Raw genomic sequence first — 15,538 nt, forward strand, 5'->3', positions numbered from 1 at the left:
AATTTGGATTAATTTTAAGGAGATATTTTAATAAAAAGAATCTCAGAAGTATTGTTCTGATGGATGGCTTTGCAGCATTTCAATGGATTATTTTACAGTGTCACTTGAGCTGCAGCTCCATCAGTTTGAGACAAGAGCCAGTCAAGTGTTCTCCATGAAGAGCCCAAAACTTTTCAATTCACTCCTCTTGGTCCAAAATACCTCTAATCTGGTAACTTTCAGGGCACACAACAGGTCCCTTTCTTTACCTAAGCTTTCTGGGGCTTTTATGTTAGTTCTGGGTGTAATGAGAGCTAGTGTCTTGATATAGAGGAATCATGTGTGACTGGGGTGAGTGATTCTTATTTTCTGGTTTTGAGGGGCCGCTTTATTTTGTTTGCATTAGCATAATTGAATTTGTAATGTGAGAGACAGAGCTGGGACAGGCACTTAGCAAGCAGTTACAGTATGTCTCAAAGATACACAGGAAGCAGATATGCTAAGAAGGCGCCATTTTTAAAGCAGACTGCAGCGACACAGAGTGAAGACTGCACAAAAAACCTACAAGAGCCACTCTGAGTCACACTACTCTGAAACCAATTGTTTGTGCATCTCTCTCTTTTAGGACATTTGGTTGTAACTTCGAGGGTGAAGCGTGCACTAATCCATGTTATTTACAATTTTCCCCACACCATGTTTAGAATACCACTATCACACCACAACAACATATCCTATCTGACAATGGCATCCATAAACATGAGTCTCTTGCAAAGGGCACATATACTGGGAAAAAGGGAGACTCAAGCTGAACCAGCACACTATCTGCACTGGTGTTGTCAGGAAATAGAACAATGTGGGCCATGAAGTAGAGTGCAAATCCCTCAAGACTCAAGTTGTGGAAATGTATGCTCCAGAATACCCTCCCATTATCAAACTATTCCCTCACAAATCAGCAGATTCCTGACTTCCAACTCAATACCACTTCAAAAAAAACCACTCAGACTGTTAGCATCCTCCTACCTCCAGTCAGCCATGCCAACTCTGATTTCCTAACCCCTAGACATTTGAGCTTCAACATCCCTCCACTATCCCCTCTAGAGACCCCTGCTTTTCCCCTTTCTCAGTTTCAGCACTTGCTGCTGTCCTCCTTAGGGTAAGGCTTTTAAGCTATGTTTATACTACAAGTGCTACGGCAGCATAGCTGTAGTGCTGCATTATAGACCAGTGGTGTGCAAACTTGTGGGGGGAGGATGCAGGGAGCAAGAGGTTCTCAGGAGGGGGGGGAGAAGGGGACGGGAGGAGGAAGAAACTAGACATGAAGAAACTGGGATCCCACAGGTCCTGCAGGATGCACTGCCATAATAATGGGAACAGGATAAAAATAGAGTGGGTATTGTGGGATAAAAATTGAATACGTAATGCAGGTTGGGATAGGAGCAGGATTAAAAAAAAAATAGTCCTCCCGTGCTGCAAACACCACAAATGCTCCAACCAGTAGGAACCACTGTCCAACCACCCAGCTCTGAAGGCAGCGCCACTGCCAGCAGTAGTGCAGAATTAAGGGCAGCAATGCCTGGCCAGCAGTTGCTGCTCTTCGCCTGCAGCACAGATGTAAGGGTGGCAATGGGCTGGGGGCAACAAATTCCATAAATGGTAAAGGGAGGGGTGACTGGAAAGGTTTGCACACCACTACTGTAGATGACAGCAATAGAAGGTGTTTTCCATCGCTGTGGTAAATCCACCCCCTTGTGAGGTTTTCAAAAAAGTTCTTCCATCAACCTAGTGGTATCTATAAGGGGCTTAGGTCAGTTTAACTATGCGTCTGAAGGGTGTGAATTTTTCACAGCCCTGAACAACCTAAGTTTTAGGTGTAAACCAAGCCTTAGACTCAGCTTCCGTGCAGATGGCAGTTGAGGGAAGAGAGATATAGGAAATAGGCTGTGCCAAATTTCCTTCATCAGTGGTTTTCAACCTTTCCCCTCCATTTATGGATTCCTAAAAAATTTCAAATGGAGCAGCAGACACCTCTGGAAATTTCAGACTGTGCAGACCACAGGATGAAAACCACTGCCGTACATAGTTTGTTCCTCTGGCCTACTTCTAAGCACAGGTGCTGGCCCAGAGACACAATCCCCCAAAAGGAAGCCAATAGCACTAGCAGTTGTACCTGGTGAAAGTCTCGCAGTTCATAACTCATCAGCCTAAAGATGAAAAACAACCCCCCTCACACACACACACACACACACACACACACACACACACTTTAGACAAGAGGGCAATGATGGGACTTTTAAAGACTGATTGTACGGCACCCAGATGGGTGCCACCCACAAGTAACAGTTATGATTACATTTTACACTTCCCATTAGGAAAGTCTCTGGGGACATCACAGATTGAAACCTCAAAGTACTGGCTAAACAAATAATGCTAAATGCCTAGGTCTTACAGAGCACTTTCATTAAAAGAGGACAGTGCCATTTTACAGATGAGCAAACTGAGGCACAGAGGTGGGAAGGGACTTGGCCAAGGTCACCCATCAGGCAGAGGCACCCCCACTAAGAGACACAGGGCATGAGGGCTCAATGGGCTGACCACTCAATCCAGAACAGCTATTTCAGTGTAAACTGGGGAGACTAGTCGAGTTGGGAACTGGGGGAGGGCTTGGCAGGTATGCATCCTACAGACCCCCTGGGAGTGGATGTAGGGAGGGGGCAGCTGGGGAATCATGGGTGATGCCTGTGTGGAGTCAGATCAGGTAGGTACTGACTAGCACCCCAAGGGGCAGGAGCAGGAGGGGGGGTAGTGGGATGGGGTGCAGTACTGATACCCTCACGCAGGAGAGGGGGCATACCCAGTGGGCTGTTACTGAGTGTAATGCCCCAGGGGGCAGGAGCAGGGGGGGAGGGGATGCAGAACTGATACCCTGCGGGCTGTTACTGAGTGTAACGCCCAGGGGGTGGGGGGGAGGGGATGCAGTACTGATACCCAGCGGGCTGTTACTGAGTGTAACGCCCAGGGGGTAGGGGATGCATTACTGATACCCAGCGGGCTGTTACTGAGTGTAACGCCCAGGGGGTAGGGGGGTAGGGGATGCAGTACTGATACCCAGCGGGCTGTTACTGAGTGTAACGCCCCAGGGAGCAGGAGCAGGGGGGAGGGAATGCAGTACTGATACCCGGAGGGCTGTTACTGAGTGTAACGCCCCGGGGGCAGGAGGGGTGGGGGGAGGGAATGCAGTACTGATACCCAGCGGGCTGTTACTGAGTGTAACGCCCCGGGGGCAGGAGGGGTGAGGGGAGGGAATGCAGTACTGATACCCAGCGGGCTGTTACTGAGTGTAACGCCCCAGGGAGCAGGGGGGAGGGGATGCAGTACTGATTCCCGGCGGGCTGTTACTGAGTGTAACGCCCCAGGGGGAGGAGCAGGGGGGAGGGGATGCAGTACTGATACCCGGAGGGCTGTTACTGAGTGTAACGCCCCGGGGGCAGGAGGGGTGGGGGGAGGGGATGCAGTACTGATACCCGGAGGGCTGTTACTGAGTGTAACGCCCCGGGGGCAGGAGGGGTGGGGGGAGGGAATGCAGTACTGATACCCAGCGGGCTGTTACTGAGTGTAACGCCCCGGGGGCAGGAGGGGTGAGGGGAGGGAATGCAGTACTGATACCCAGCGGGCTGTTACTGAGTGTAACGCCCCAGGGAGCAGGGGGGAGGGGATGCAGTACTGATTCCCGGCGGGCTGTTACTGAGTGTAACGCCCCAGGGGGAGGAGCAGGGGGGAGGGGATGCAGTACTGATACCCGGAGGGCTGTTACTGAGTGTAACGCCCCGGGGGCAGGAGGGGTGGGGGGAGGGGATGCAGTACTGATACCCGGAGGGCTGTTACTGAGTGTAACGCCCCGGGGGCAGGAGGGGTGGGGGGAGGGAATGCAGTACTGATACCCAGCGGGCTGTTACTGAGTGTAACGCCCCGGGGGCAGGAGGGGTGAGGGGAGGGAATGCAGTACTGATACCCAGCGGGCTGTTACTGAGTGTAACGCCCCAGGGAGCAGGGGGGAGGGGATGCAGTACTGATTCCCGGCGGGCTGTTACTGAGTGTAACGCCCCAGGGGGAGGAGCAGGGGGGAGGGGATGCAGTACTGATACCCGGAGGGCTGTTACTGAGTGTAACGCCCCGGGGGCAGGAGGGGTGGGGGGAGGGGATGCAGTACTGATACCCGGAGGGCTGTTACTGAGTGTAACGCCCCGGGGCGGGGGCGCAGCAGTAATACCCCCTCGCCGACCCGGGGGTGTGTCCGGCGGGCGGGGACGAGACTCGGCGCGCAGCTCCTCAGAAGCCATTTAACGGGGAGGGGGCGGGAACCGCCGCCGTCTCCACACGGGGGCGTTTGCCGCCCTCCTCGCCAGGCTCGCCCAGCCTCCGCCTGCCCCGGGCACCTCACCCCCCGCGGCGGGTCAGGAGCCGCGCGGCGGGGCCCGCCCCGACCCTCCCGGTTCCCGTGCAGCCCATGTCCCGCTCTCACCTCATCCACCGCCCGGCGGGGCAGGTGCAGCATCCCCAGCAGCAGTTTGAGCTTGACGGCCGAGGAGAGGCTGTGGAAGCAGAGGCGGATGTTGTCGATCACCGAGGCCGTGAGCAGCGAGGCGATGCTCGGCGGCGCCCACAGCTCGTCCGTGGAGCCCAGCTTGTTGTGCAGCCACAGGCCAGTGTCGCTCTCCCGCATCGACGCCATCTTGAGAGCGGGGCGAAAAAAGAGGGGATTCTCAGCGGGCATTTTATGAAGACACCTAAACGAAGGGAGGGTGAGGACCCCTGTGCGTTGCCGTTTCGTTCGTAACCCAAAATGGCGGCGCCCTAGTGAAGAACCTTCACCATTGAGGGGGGCTAGGAATTCCGTAATCTAAAATGGCGGCGCCCTGTATGTGTGGAAGAGCCAGCAAATCTTTCCTGATGCAAAATGGCGCCTCTTCCGTATTGCAATATGGCGGCCCCCAGCTGGGGGAAGCGTCACAGTCAGACTGGCTTCCCACCCTTCTTCGCCGGCTGGTTGTGGCCTCAATACTTCCTTTTGGTATTAAAGGGCTAAGGATATACCCGGGACTGAAGGTCAAGCGTCTTGGAGCGAGCCTCACAGCCAGGCGGAGCAGCAGCTCTGAGCCAGGCCGCTGCCCTATGCCCTTTCCCTCTGCCCTTCTCTCACTCTTCCCGTCTCCTCCTTCAGCCCCGCACCTCGCTGGCCAATACCCAGCACAGCTCTTGGCCCTGCCCGGACTGGGCTCATGCTGTTACTGACTGGGTCGCAGCGGCATGTTTGTAATAATAATTGGAGAGATTCCAATCTCCTACAGCTGGACGGGACCTTGGAAGGTCATAGATTCCAGCCCCCTGCCTTCACTAGCCAGATCAAGTTTTGGCCCAGCTCCCTAAGTGGCCCCCCTCAAGGGCTGAACTCACAACCCTGGGTTTGGCAGGCCAATGCTGAAACCACTGAGCTATCCCTCCCCTCTGGATGCTAGAGCTGGCAGGAAAAGTTTGAAATTTAAATTAAAAAAAAAGAACGTCTCCAACTGCTTCCCACCTTCTTTTGACCAGTCAGCGCGATACTCTAATCTACATCCTCCATTGTGGTATCTGGGCAGCTCACTTCTCCTTTGGTCCTCTGTTTGTTCCCCCTCTTTCCTTCATTTTAAAACAACAAATCCAACTTGCCACCAAATTGATAGATGATGAAATCAACTTGCAGTGCTGTGCTTTGACAGAAGCAAAGTTAACTGCCTTTTTCATCATCTCCCCAAAGATTTTAGTATGGGGTGATGGTGACAGGAAGAAGATAATGTACACCCCAAAAGCAGGAGAAATTAGGAAACATAGGCCCCTTTCATACGCACATGCTTAACTTCATGTACCACAAGGGGGTCTCTGCTTTCCACACCTGAGTAATGATAAACACATGCTCAAGTCTCTGCAGGTTCAGGGCCTTATAAATACGGCTTAAATTGCTTATTTTAGTATAGCAATAAACTAAATAAAAATGGGGGGAATCTTTCTGGGGCTGCATGGAGACAGAATGAATTTGGTGAACCTGCCATGCTTAGGGATTTTTAGGGATTAGGGAAAACCATGCTTATTGCAATTGTGAAATCTCTTTACAGCAAGACAATCTGACTTCTCTGTGGGAGCTGAGCTGATTGGTGTGAGGAGCTCTAGGCACACACTCTTCTGGTATCTCTACTATTGTGGAATTTTCTCTTTGTTAATATCTGAAATGCTGTGTGTCTGATTTTGTATGTGCTTTGTAAAGTACTTTGGAGCGAAAAGTGGTGATGTGAATGGATTTTATTATAAATCAGCACAAAGGAAAGAGTCATGCTTTTTTTTCTTTGTTCTTAATCAGTCATTTCTGAAATGAGTGCGAGTAACAGATGTAGCTTGCTAATACCATAAAAGTATAGGGAGAAACTGTCCTGTACAATAGTTTAATCTGATAGACTTATTTTTTTAAGTAATAATTTATTGTGCCAACTGATGCTGCATAGTAAGATTTAACATAGGAACGGCCATTCTGGGTCAGACCACAGGTCCATCTAGCTCAGTATCCTGTCTTCCAACAGCAGCCAATGCTGGGCGTTTCAGAGGGAATGAACAGAACAGATAATCACCAAGTGATCGATCCCCTGTCACCCATTCCTAGATTCTGGCAAACAAAAGCTAAGCACACTGTCCCTGTCGATCCTGGCTAATATCCACTGAGGGACCTGTTCTTTTTTGAATGCTGTTATAGTCTTGGTCTTCACAACAACTAGTGGCAAAGAGTTCCACAGGTTGTGTGAAGAAATATTTCCTTTTGTTTGTTTTAAACCTGCTGCCTATTAATTTCATTTGGTGATCCCTAGCTTTTTGTATTATGAGAAGGAGTAAATAACACCTCCTTATTTACTTTCTCCACACCAGTCATGATTTTATAGACCTCTATCTATTCATAGACCTCTACCTCTATGATTTTTATAGACCCCCCCTTAGTTGTCTCTTTTCCAAGCTGAAAAGTCCCAGTATTATTAGCAGCAAAGAGTCCTGTGGCACCTTATAGACTAACGGACGTTTTGGAGCATGAGCTTTCGTGGGTGAATACCCACTTCGTCAGATGCACGACGAAGTGGGTATTCACCCACGAAAGCTCATGCTCCAAAACGTCCGTTAGTCTATAAGGTGCCACAGGACTCTTTGCTGCTTTTACAGATCCAGACTAACACGGCTACCCCTCTGGTACTTGACACCAGTATTATTAATCTCTTCTCATATGGAAGCTGTTCCATATCCCTAATCATTTTTGTTGCCCTTTTCTGAACCTCTTCCAATTCCAATATATCCTTTTTGAGATGAGATGACCAGATCTGCGTGAAGTATTCAAGATATGGGCATACCATAGATGAATATAGAGGCAATATGATATTTTCTGTTGTGTTATCTGTCCCTTTCCTAATGATTCCCAACATTGTTAGCTTTTTTTGATTGCTGCTGCACACTGAGTGGCCGTTTTCAGAGAACTATTCACAACAACTCCAAAATCTTTCTTGATTGATAACAGCTAATTTAGACCCCATCATTTTATATTTATAATTGGGATTCTGTTTTCCAACGTGCATGACTTTGCATTTATCAACATTGAATTTTATCTGCCATTTTGTTGCCCAATCATCCAGTTTTGTGAGGTGCCTTTGTATCTCTTCACAGTCTCCTATGGACTTAACTATCTTGGATACTTTTGTATCTGCAGATTTTGCCATCTCGCAGTTTACCTCTCTTTCCAGATCATTTATGAATATATTGGTCCCAATACAGGCTCCTGGGGGCACCACTACTTACCTCTCTCCATTCTGAAAACTGACCATTTATTCCTACCTTTTGTTTCCTGTCTTTTAACCAGTTACTGATCCATGAAGAGCCTTTGGTGAGGGAACTTGTCAAAGATTTTCTGAAAATCTAAGTATGCTATATCCACTGGATTCCCCCTTGTCCACATGCTTGTTGACCCCCTCAAAGAATTCTAGTAGCTTGGTGAGGCATGATTTCCCCCTTTACAAAAACCATGTTGACTCTTCCCCAACAAATCATGTTCATCTGTGTGTCTGATCATTCTGTTTTTTGCTATAGTTTCCAAGTTTGCCCAGTACTGAAGTTAGGCTCACCAGCCTGTAATTGCTGGGATCATCTCTGGAGCCTTTTAAAAATATTGATGCCACATTAGCTATCCTCCAGTCATCTGGTACAGAAGCAGAATAAAATGATAGGTTATGTAACCACAGTTAGTAGTTGTGCAATTTCACATTTAAGTTCCTTCAGAACTCTAGGGTGATTGCCATCTGGTCCTGGTGACTTATTACTGCTTAATTTATCAATTTGTTCCAAAACCTCCTCTAATGACATCTCAATCTGGGACAGTTCCTCAGATTTTTCACCTAAAAAGAATGTCTCAGGTTTGGGAATCTCCCTCCATGAAGAGCAACGCCATGAAGACTGATGCAAAAAAAATCATTTAGTTTCTCCACAGTGTCCTTAAGGGGGATACATGCATCTTGATTGTCCAGTGGTTCCACTGGTTGTTTAGAAAGGCTTCCTGCTTCTGATATACTTAGGTTTTTTTGCTATTACTTTTTGAGTCTTTGGCTAGCTATTCTTCAAATTCTTTTTCGGCCTTCCTAATTATATTTTTATATTTCACTTGTCAGAGTTTATGCTCAAATTCTATTGAGGAAAATAGAAAGAACTTCCACTTTTTAAAGGATGCCTTTTTGCTTTAACTGCTTCTTTGACTTTGTTTAGCCATGGTGGCACTTTTTTGGTCCTCTTACTACATTTTTTTTAATTTGGGATATGCATTTAATTTGAGCCTCTATGATAGTGTCTTTTAAAAGTTTTCATATAGTTTGCAGAGATTTCACTTTTGGCACTGTTCCTTTTAATTTTTGTTTAACTAACTTCCTCATTTTTGTGTAATCCCCTTTCTGAAATTAAATGCTATGGGCTGCTGTGGTGGTGTCCCCCCCCCCCCAGGGATGTTACGTTTTATTATGTTATGATCACTATTACCAAGCGATTCAGCTATATTCACTTCTTGGACCAGATTCTGTGCTCCACTTAGGACTAAATCAAGAATTGCCTTTCCTCTTGAGGGTTCCAGAACTAGCTCCTCCAAGAAGTGGTCATTTAAGGTGTCAAGAAACTTTGTCTCTGTATCGTGTCCTGAGGTGACAAGTACCCAGTCAATACATTGCCAGCTGCATCAGCATACCTTTGTGATAGATGGTCCCTTACACCAAGAATCACAGTAATTTTCAGATTACTCCTACTCCCAAAGGACCAGTCACTTACCCTAGCTCAATTGAATCTCAGATCTCACAGCAAAGACAATGCTTGTAGCCAATCCTAATAAACTATATAAAGATTAAATAAGAAAAGGAAATTAAAGAGTTATTTACGTGAATAAAGAAGGTAATCCACATGTATGACTTGTCTTCATAGGGGATGGAGAGCAGAACAACAGTCGTTCATCCGCTGTAACTTTCCACAATAGTCCAGACCTTTCCTGTTGGGCAGGATATAACGCCTTCTGCTGAAGATCAGCACCTCACTGTAAATGTCATTCTCCCGTCTTGTAATTTACACAGTCAGAGAGGCTCACAATACAGGCTCAAATACTACCTTACAGTAAGAGATGCAGATGTTGTAAATGAGATTAATGCATGTGCAACTGACTAGCAATCAGTAAAGTCCACACACATTCTTATAATGCTAATTCCTTTTTTAATATTAATACATTAAGTAAGGCCATGATTTAATCATGAGCATTTTTAGTAAAGGTCATGGACAGGTCATGGGCAAGAAACAAAAAATCACGGCCTGTGATCTGTCCATGATTTATACCATAAATACCTTGGATTGAATCTTGGGGAGGGCGCGGGAAGGTGTTTGCACTGCCTGAGGGGGGGCCTGTGGCCGGAGCTGCCAGGGAGGGAGCCCCAGGGGGCCTGTAGCTGCTCCAACCACCACCAGGGGGGCTCCCAGGGGCCAGCTGCTGCTCCCCCTCACCCCCCCCCGACCACTGTTCAGGCATTCCCCAGGGCCAGCTGCATCAGTTGCTGTTCAGGCAGTCCCCGGGGCCAGCTTCCCAGGGCAGCGGCTGGCCCTGGGGCCGGGTCGGTTCTAGCAGCGGCTGGTGAGACTGGCTGTGGGGCCATCTGAGTGACTGGCTCCAGGGACAGCCGCACTTGCTGCTGCAGAAATCATGGAGGTCACAGGATGTCACAGTATCTGTGATTTCCATGACCTCCATGACAAACACAGAGCCCTACGCATAAGTAAGCCAGACTGATTCCTGCTATGTATTTGTCAGTGTTCCACTGAAACATGGGGACTTTGGCATGAGCTGGCAGCTGGTTTGCCAGCATCACAGGCACTGTTGGAATATTTGGATCTGTAACACAGACCTCTGCCATTTGAACTAAGGGAGAAACCAATAGCAGTAGTAGGTGTCATCATCAGCCCAGTAGGGGATGGATACTTTGCCAGGAGGTTTCACAAATCTTTGCCGGCAGCAGAGGAATGAATGGTGAATCTCAGGGATCTTGGATACCATGCCAGACTCTGGAGGGGAGCATGCTGTGAATATAGTCTTCTTCCCATCCCTTCCAAGCGTGACCCCTTCTGTCCCAGCCCCTCTAATCTGTCCTTGTCCCCTTGTCCCAATCCAGGTCCCATTCCCCTTACCTAGCCGGTTCCAGTCTCCCTTCAGCCGCCCACCGTACCCACATTCCCAGTGGCTCCCAATCCCAATCTCCTTCACTGGGCTCCTCACCCAATCTCAGTGTCCTTTCCCCCAGTTTCTTGTCTCAATCTCTTTGTCCAGCCCATTCCAGTCCTTTCCCACACCTTGGCCCCTCTTCAGATCAATCTTCTCTTCCCAGTTAACATCTTCCCCCCTTTCTCACAGGCTGTCAGTGCCAGTCCCGTTGCCCAAGCAGTCCCAGTTTCCCTCTTCAGTTCCTCATGAGATCTCATTTTGTTTACTCCATCTACTGGCTCCTAGTTATCCTCTTCCCACCTACCGGCTTTCAGAGACACACACACACTCTGTTGCACTCTTTCTGCTGCATCCCCTGAGCAATCTGCTCCTAGAGGTCAACATTTCTACAGCTGCTTTGGAGCTGTGCCTGCCTACCCTCTTCCCCCAACAGGCCCAGGAGATCCAATACCTCCTGTCCACTCCAGGCAGGAGCACATCTGGAGCATGTAGCCAGCATGGCCAGCTGGGCAGTTGCACTCGACAATGGAGAGCTGCTATGTGTGTTTGCCAAGCCAGACATTCAGCAAAAAGAATTTCAAACATTTGCAGGGCTTTAAAGGGGATGTAGGGACTTCTGGTCTCCATGACACCTGGGCAGTGGAGTTCACAATGGTGACTAGACTGGTCAGTGTGGGACACTGTGGGGGACAGCTGTTGGAGGATAGTCAAGGTTGATATAACTAACATAAGAATGGCCATACTGGGTCAGACTAATGGTTCATGTAGCCCAGAATCATGTCCTCCAACAGTGGCCAGTGCCAGATGTTTCAGAGGGAATGAACAGAGCAGGCAATCACTGAGTGATCCATCCATGGTTATCCACTCCCTGCTTCTGGAAAACTGAAGCTAAGGGCACTCAGAGAATGGGGTGTCTACACTTGCGCTACATCAACCTAAGTATATCGACCATGGTTCTACGCCGCTCATGGAGGTGGTGTTGCTATGTCGGGGTAATGGGGCGCTTGCATTGGTAGGAGACAAATTTAGTGTAGACAAATGCACAACTAGATTGACATAAGCTGCCTGGCATCACCCTAACTTTGTAGCGTAGACCTGGCCTAAGAAGTGTCGGGTGAGCACATGCAAATTGTATTTTATTTATTTTTTTCCGAATATTTAAAATTTCGCCACATTTGGGCAGATTTTCAAGGATTGGCAAAAGGAACATCCTAACTTAAAGGCCAACCCCCCTGCCAAAATTTAAGGCCCTGCTTCAAAGCATGGAGGTGCCAGAGCCTTTCAAAGAAAAGGTCACCAGAATTTAACATAGGCAAAACAACTTATTTTTCTTTAGCCTCAGTCTTGGAAATGGCTGAACTATTTTAGCTGAAATTATCCAGAAAATTCAGCCGGAGGCTGACGTCCTACATAGAAAATTTCAGCCCTAGCAGTTAAAGTTTGGCAAACAACAGCAACTGAATACGTGGTCTTACAATGAAAAGTGTTGGGCAGTCTTAATAATAGGTGGTGATACTACCAACCCTGCCTATAATCCAGTACCTGCCTGTAATCTAAATAGCACTGCTGCTATGTTGTGAAATTGTGCTATGTTGTATCAGTGCCCATGGCTTTTGCTTTACTACACTTTGCAGTAATAGAAGTACAAAATCACACTGGGGCACATGCAAATTAACACCCTAATTTATGTTGGTTCTGTCCTGACCTGTGGCAGTTTGAGAGTGAGATTCACAAAATGGAGTGGCTATGACTTCTTAAATATCTCACTGAAACGCCTTTTTACACTGGAATGAAATGCCTCAAAACTGCATAACAATGAAATCATAATAAAGGATTCTAACTCAATTATAGTTGAGGTGCAGCCATGTGGAGAGGTTGCTGGTAGGGCTAAGATGAAAAGTACTGTAGCACACTTATTTTTTCACATTAGCCCTACGATTAATCTTCAGTTTTTACTTGCTCCATCTGTGAATTTGGCCATTTTGGTGTTAAGTAAATACAAGTAGTGAATCGTTAAAATGGTTGCTGTCTCATGCCTGCTCCCAGGCTCCTTTTCTTTAAAGTGCCTCTAGCTTTCTTTCCTGCTGCCATTTCTCTCCCTCTCAAATCTCCCTTAATCAACAAGCTCCCTCTCTTCCTTTCTCTGGACCTCTACTCACTTTGTCCCTCGTGTAAGAGGACTCCCCTACACCCTGATCACTCGGTCCCTCCCTCCATGCTGGCTATAGTCACATTCAGTATTTGATGAACACAGTAAGTTATGCCTTTTTTTCCCCCCCTGTTAATGTGTATGAGCTGAAAAACACGTCCCTAGCAAAAATGTAGGGGAAAAAGTTTGAAACCTTGAAAATTATTTGAAGAAATTAATGGAATTTCTCTCCAGTTTGCAAATGTAAGTTGTTTGCTATGTGTTTTATTTTACGGGGTAAGAAGGTAGGTTTTTATGGAAATGGAAACATGGACACATGCGGGGCTGGACTTTTTAAAAAAGAACTGACCACCCAATATGTACCCAGCATGCTGAGCTCTTCTGAAAATATGGCCCTAAGGCTTGCTGTGGTAAGGATCGAAGGGTTCTTCATTTAAAGGAACATGTGCCTTGTTTTAAAAAATGTTCCAGGGGAGTCTTCTAATTTCTAACCTCTCAAAGAGCCAGTCTTTCAAAAGAAGATAGAAATCCACCTACTGTGACAATCAAAGACCACTGCTGGTGTGGCAGAGCACTGATCAGAGTACAGCTGTGTTATGGCCCACTCGCGTGCTTTGTTTGCAGCAGGGAACCTATTGGCAGCGCTGCAGGAGCTGTCCTGCATTGTGTGAGGACCATCCTGGGTATGAATGTTGAGGCCTATGTATTATTATTATTATTATTGTTGTTACTCAGTCCCTCAGTGTCTTGCATTGTATCTGATTGTCCTGGATTGTCATGAATTATACTTTCAGATAAGTTTCAGAGTAGCAGCCGTGTTAGTGTGTATCCACAAAAAGAACAGGAGTACTTGTGGCACCTTAGAGACTAACATATTTATTTGAATATAAGCTTTCGTGGGCCAAACCGGACAGTCTTTACACAAAAGAATAAATGGACACAAATCTGACATCAGGAATCATAACATTCAAAAACCAGTGGGAGAACACTTCAACCTCTCTAACCAGTCAGTGACAGACTTGAAGGTGGCAATTTTACAACAAAAAAACCTTCAAAAACAGACTCCAAAGCAGAGCCGACTCCAGGCACCAGCTGAGCAAGCTCATGCTTGGGGCGGCAAATTCTAGGGGGCGGCATTCTGCCCAAACCTAGGGCGGTACGGCCGCCTTTTTTGTTTGTTTGTTTGCTGCTCTGGCCACCCCGTAGGGGGCGGAGGAGGGGAGAGCCCTGCGGCAAACTCAGCAGGGCAGCCTGTGTCCTTCCCTACCTGCCGACTGGAGCAGCGCAGAGCCCTCCCGCAGGCGGCGCGGCGGTCAGGGCCGCGGAGTGGGTGCCCTGCTGAAGTGCTGGCCGCCTCCTTCTCTCTCTCCCCGCTCCGCTCCCTCCTCCTCCCCCCCACTAGACCAGGTGCGCACTCTGCAGCACAGGGAGTCCCCCTGCACCCTGGCTCTGGCCGCCCTGTAGGGGTTTTTTTGTTTTGTTTTTTCCCCTGCTCTGCCAGCCACGCCGTTGTCATCCCCCACCCCCCCCGCTTTGCCACTCCGGCCACGCCGTGTTTTTGTTTTGTTCCCCTCCCCCGGCTTTGCCGCGCTGCAGATTTTTTTTTCACCTGCTTTGCCGCTCCAGCCGTGCCATGTTTTTTGGTTTTTTGTTCCCCCTCCACCTGATTTACGGCTCCGGCCGTGCTGCAGGGTTTTTTTTTTTTCACTTGCTTTGCCACTCCAGCTGCACCATTTTTTAATTTTTATTCCCCCCCCCCCCACACTCTGCTTTACCGCTCCGACTGCACCGTGGTTTTTTGTTGTTGGTTTGTTTGTTTTTTCCTGCTTTGCTGATCCGGCCCCCCCCCTCCTTTTTTTTTTTTTTTTTTTTTTTTTTTTGCTTGGGGCGGCAGAAAAGCCAGAGCTGGCCCTGCTCCGAAGAGAGACTGCTGAACTTGAACTAATATGCAAATTAGATACAATTAACTTAGGTTTGAACAGAGACTGGGAATGGTTGGGCCATTACACTAATTGAATCTGTTTCCCCATGTTAAGTAGCCTCACACCTTCTATGGGTCATCTCGATTATCACTTCAAAAGTTTTTTTTCTCCTGCTGATGATAGCTCATCTCAATTGATTGGACTCTTCCAGTTGGTATGCATACTTCCACCTTTTCATGTTCTTTGTATAAATATCTTCTTGCTGTATGTTCCAGTCTATGCATCTGATGAAGTGGACTGTAGCCCACAAAAGCTTATGCTCAGATAAATTTGTTAGTCTCTAAGGTGCCACAAGTACTTCTGTTCTTTTTACTTTCAGATAAGTAATTGCAAAAGCTTTAAGTGTCAGGGCACTAGAAGAATAAAGTTTAATAGATTTTCAAATAGCTTATAAAGGTGATTTCAAAGTTCTGTTGCTAGTGGCTAGTTTGTACATCTTTCATGATGCTTTTGAAAACAATCTGGTTCACGTTTTTGTATGATGATGAAAGTCATGTCAATTAAATGATATAACTGTCTAGATAAATGGTTCTTTTCTGCATGTGTCCCTCATCTATATCACAACTAGCAGGCACAGTAGAGCACTTTCAAACATTCTAAAAAAACCACCATTCTGACTAAAGTTGCCTCTCA

The 15,538-nt window shown here is 47.6% G+C and overlaps 2 protein-coding genes across 3 annotated transcripts in view; one reads left to right on the forward strand and one right to left on the reverse strand.

The window, feature by feature from the left end:
- The window catches only part of NELFA (negative elongation factor complex member A), a 39,495-nt gene extending 34,071 nt beyond the window's left edge, over positions 1 to 5,424 (reverse strand). The window contains exon 1 of one of the 2 annotated variants that reach the window (XM_030564599.1): positions 4,499 to 5,424. In XM_030564599.1, coding sequence (XP_030420459.1) covers positions 4,499 to 4,750 — 252 coding nt within the window. In that variant the 5' untranslated portion in view covers positions 4,751 to 5,424. The remainder of the gene's footprint in view (positions 1 to 4,498) is intronic. The other variant, XM_030564598.1, reaches the window with a different exon arrangement.
- C5H4orf48 (chromosome 5 C4orf48 homolog) overlaps positions 4,703 to 15,538 on the forward strand; it is a 49,492-nt gene continuing 38,656 nt past the window's right edge. The window contains exon 1 of the mRNA XM_030564605.1: positions 4,703 to 4,790. The gene's annotated coding sequence lies outside the window, so the exon portion shown is untranslated. The remainder of the gene's footprint in view (positions 4,791 to 15,538) is intronic.

Source organism: Gopherus evgoodei, chromosome 5, assembly GCF_007399415.2.
Source record: "Gopherus evgoodei ecotype Sinaloan lineage chromosome 5, rGopEvg1_v1.p, whole genome shotgun sequence".
Taxonomy (NCBI): Eukaryota; Metazoa; Chordata; order Testudines; family Testudinidae; genus Gopherus; species Gopherus evgoodei.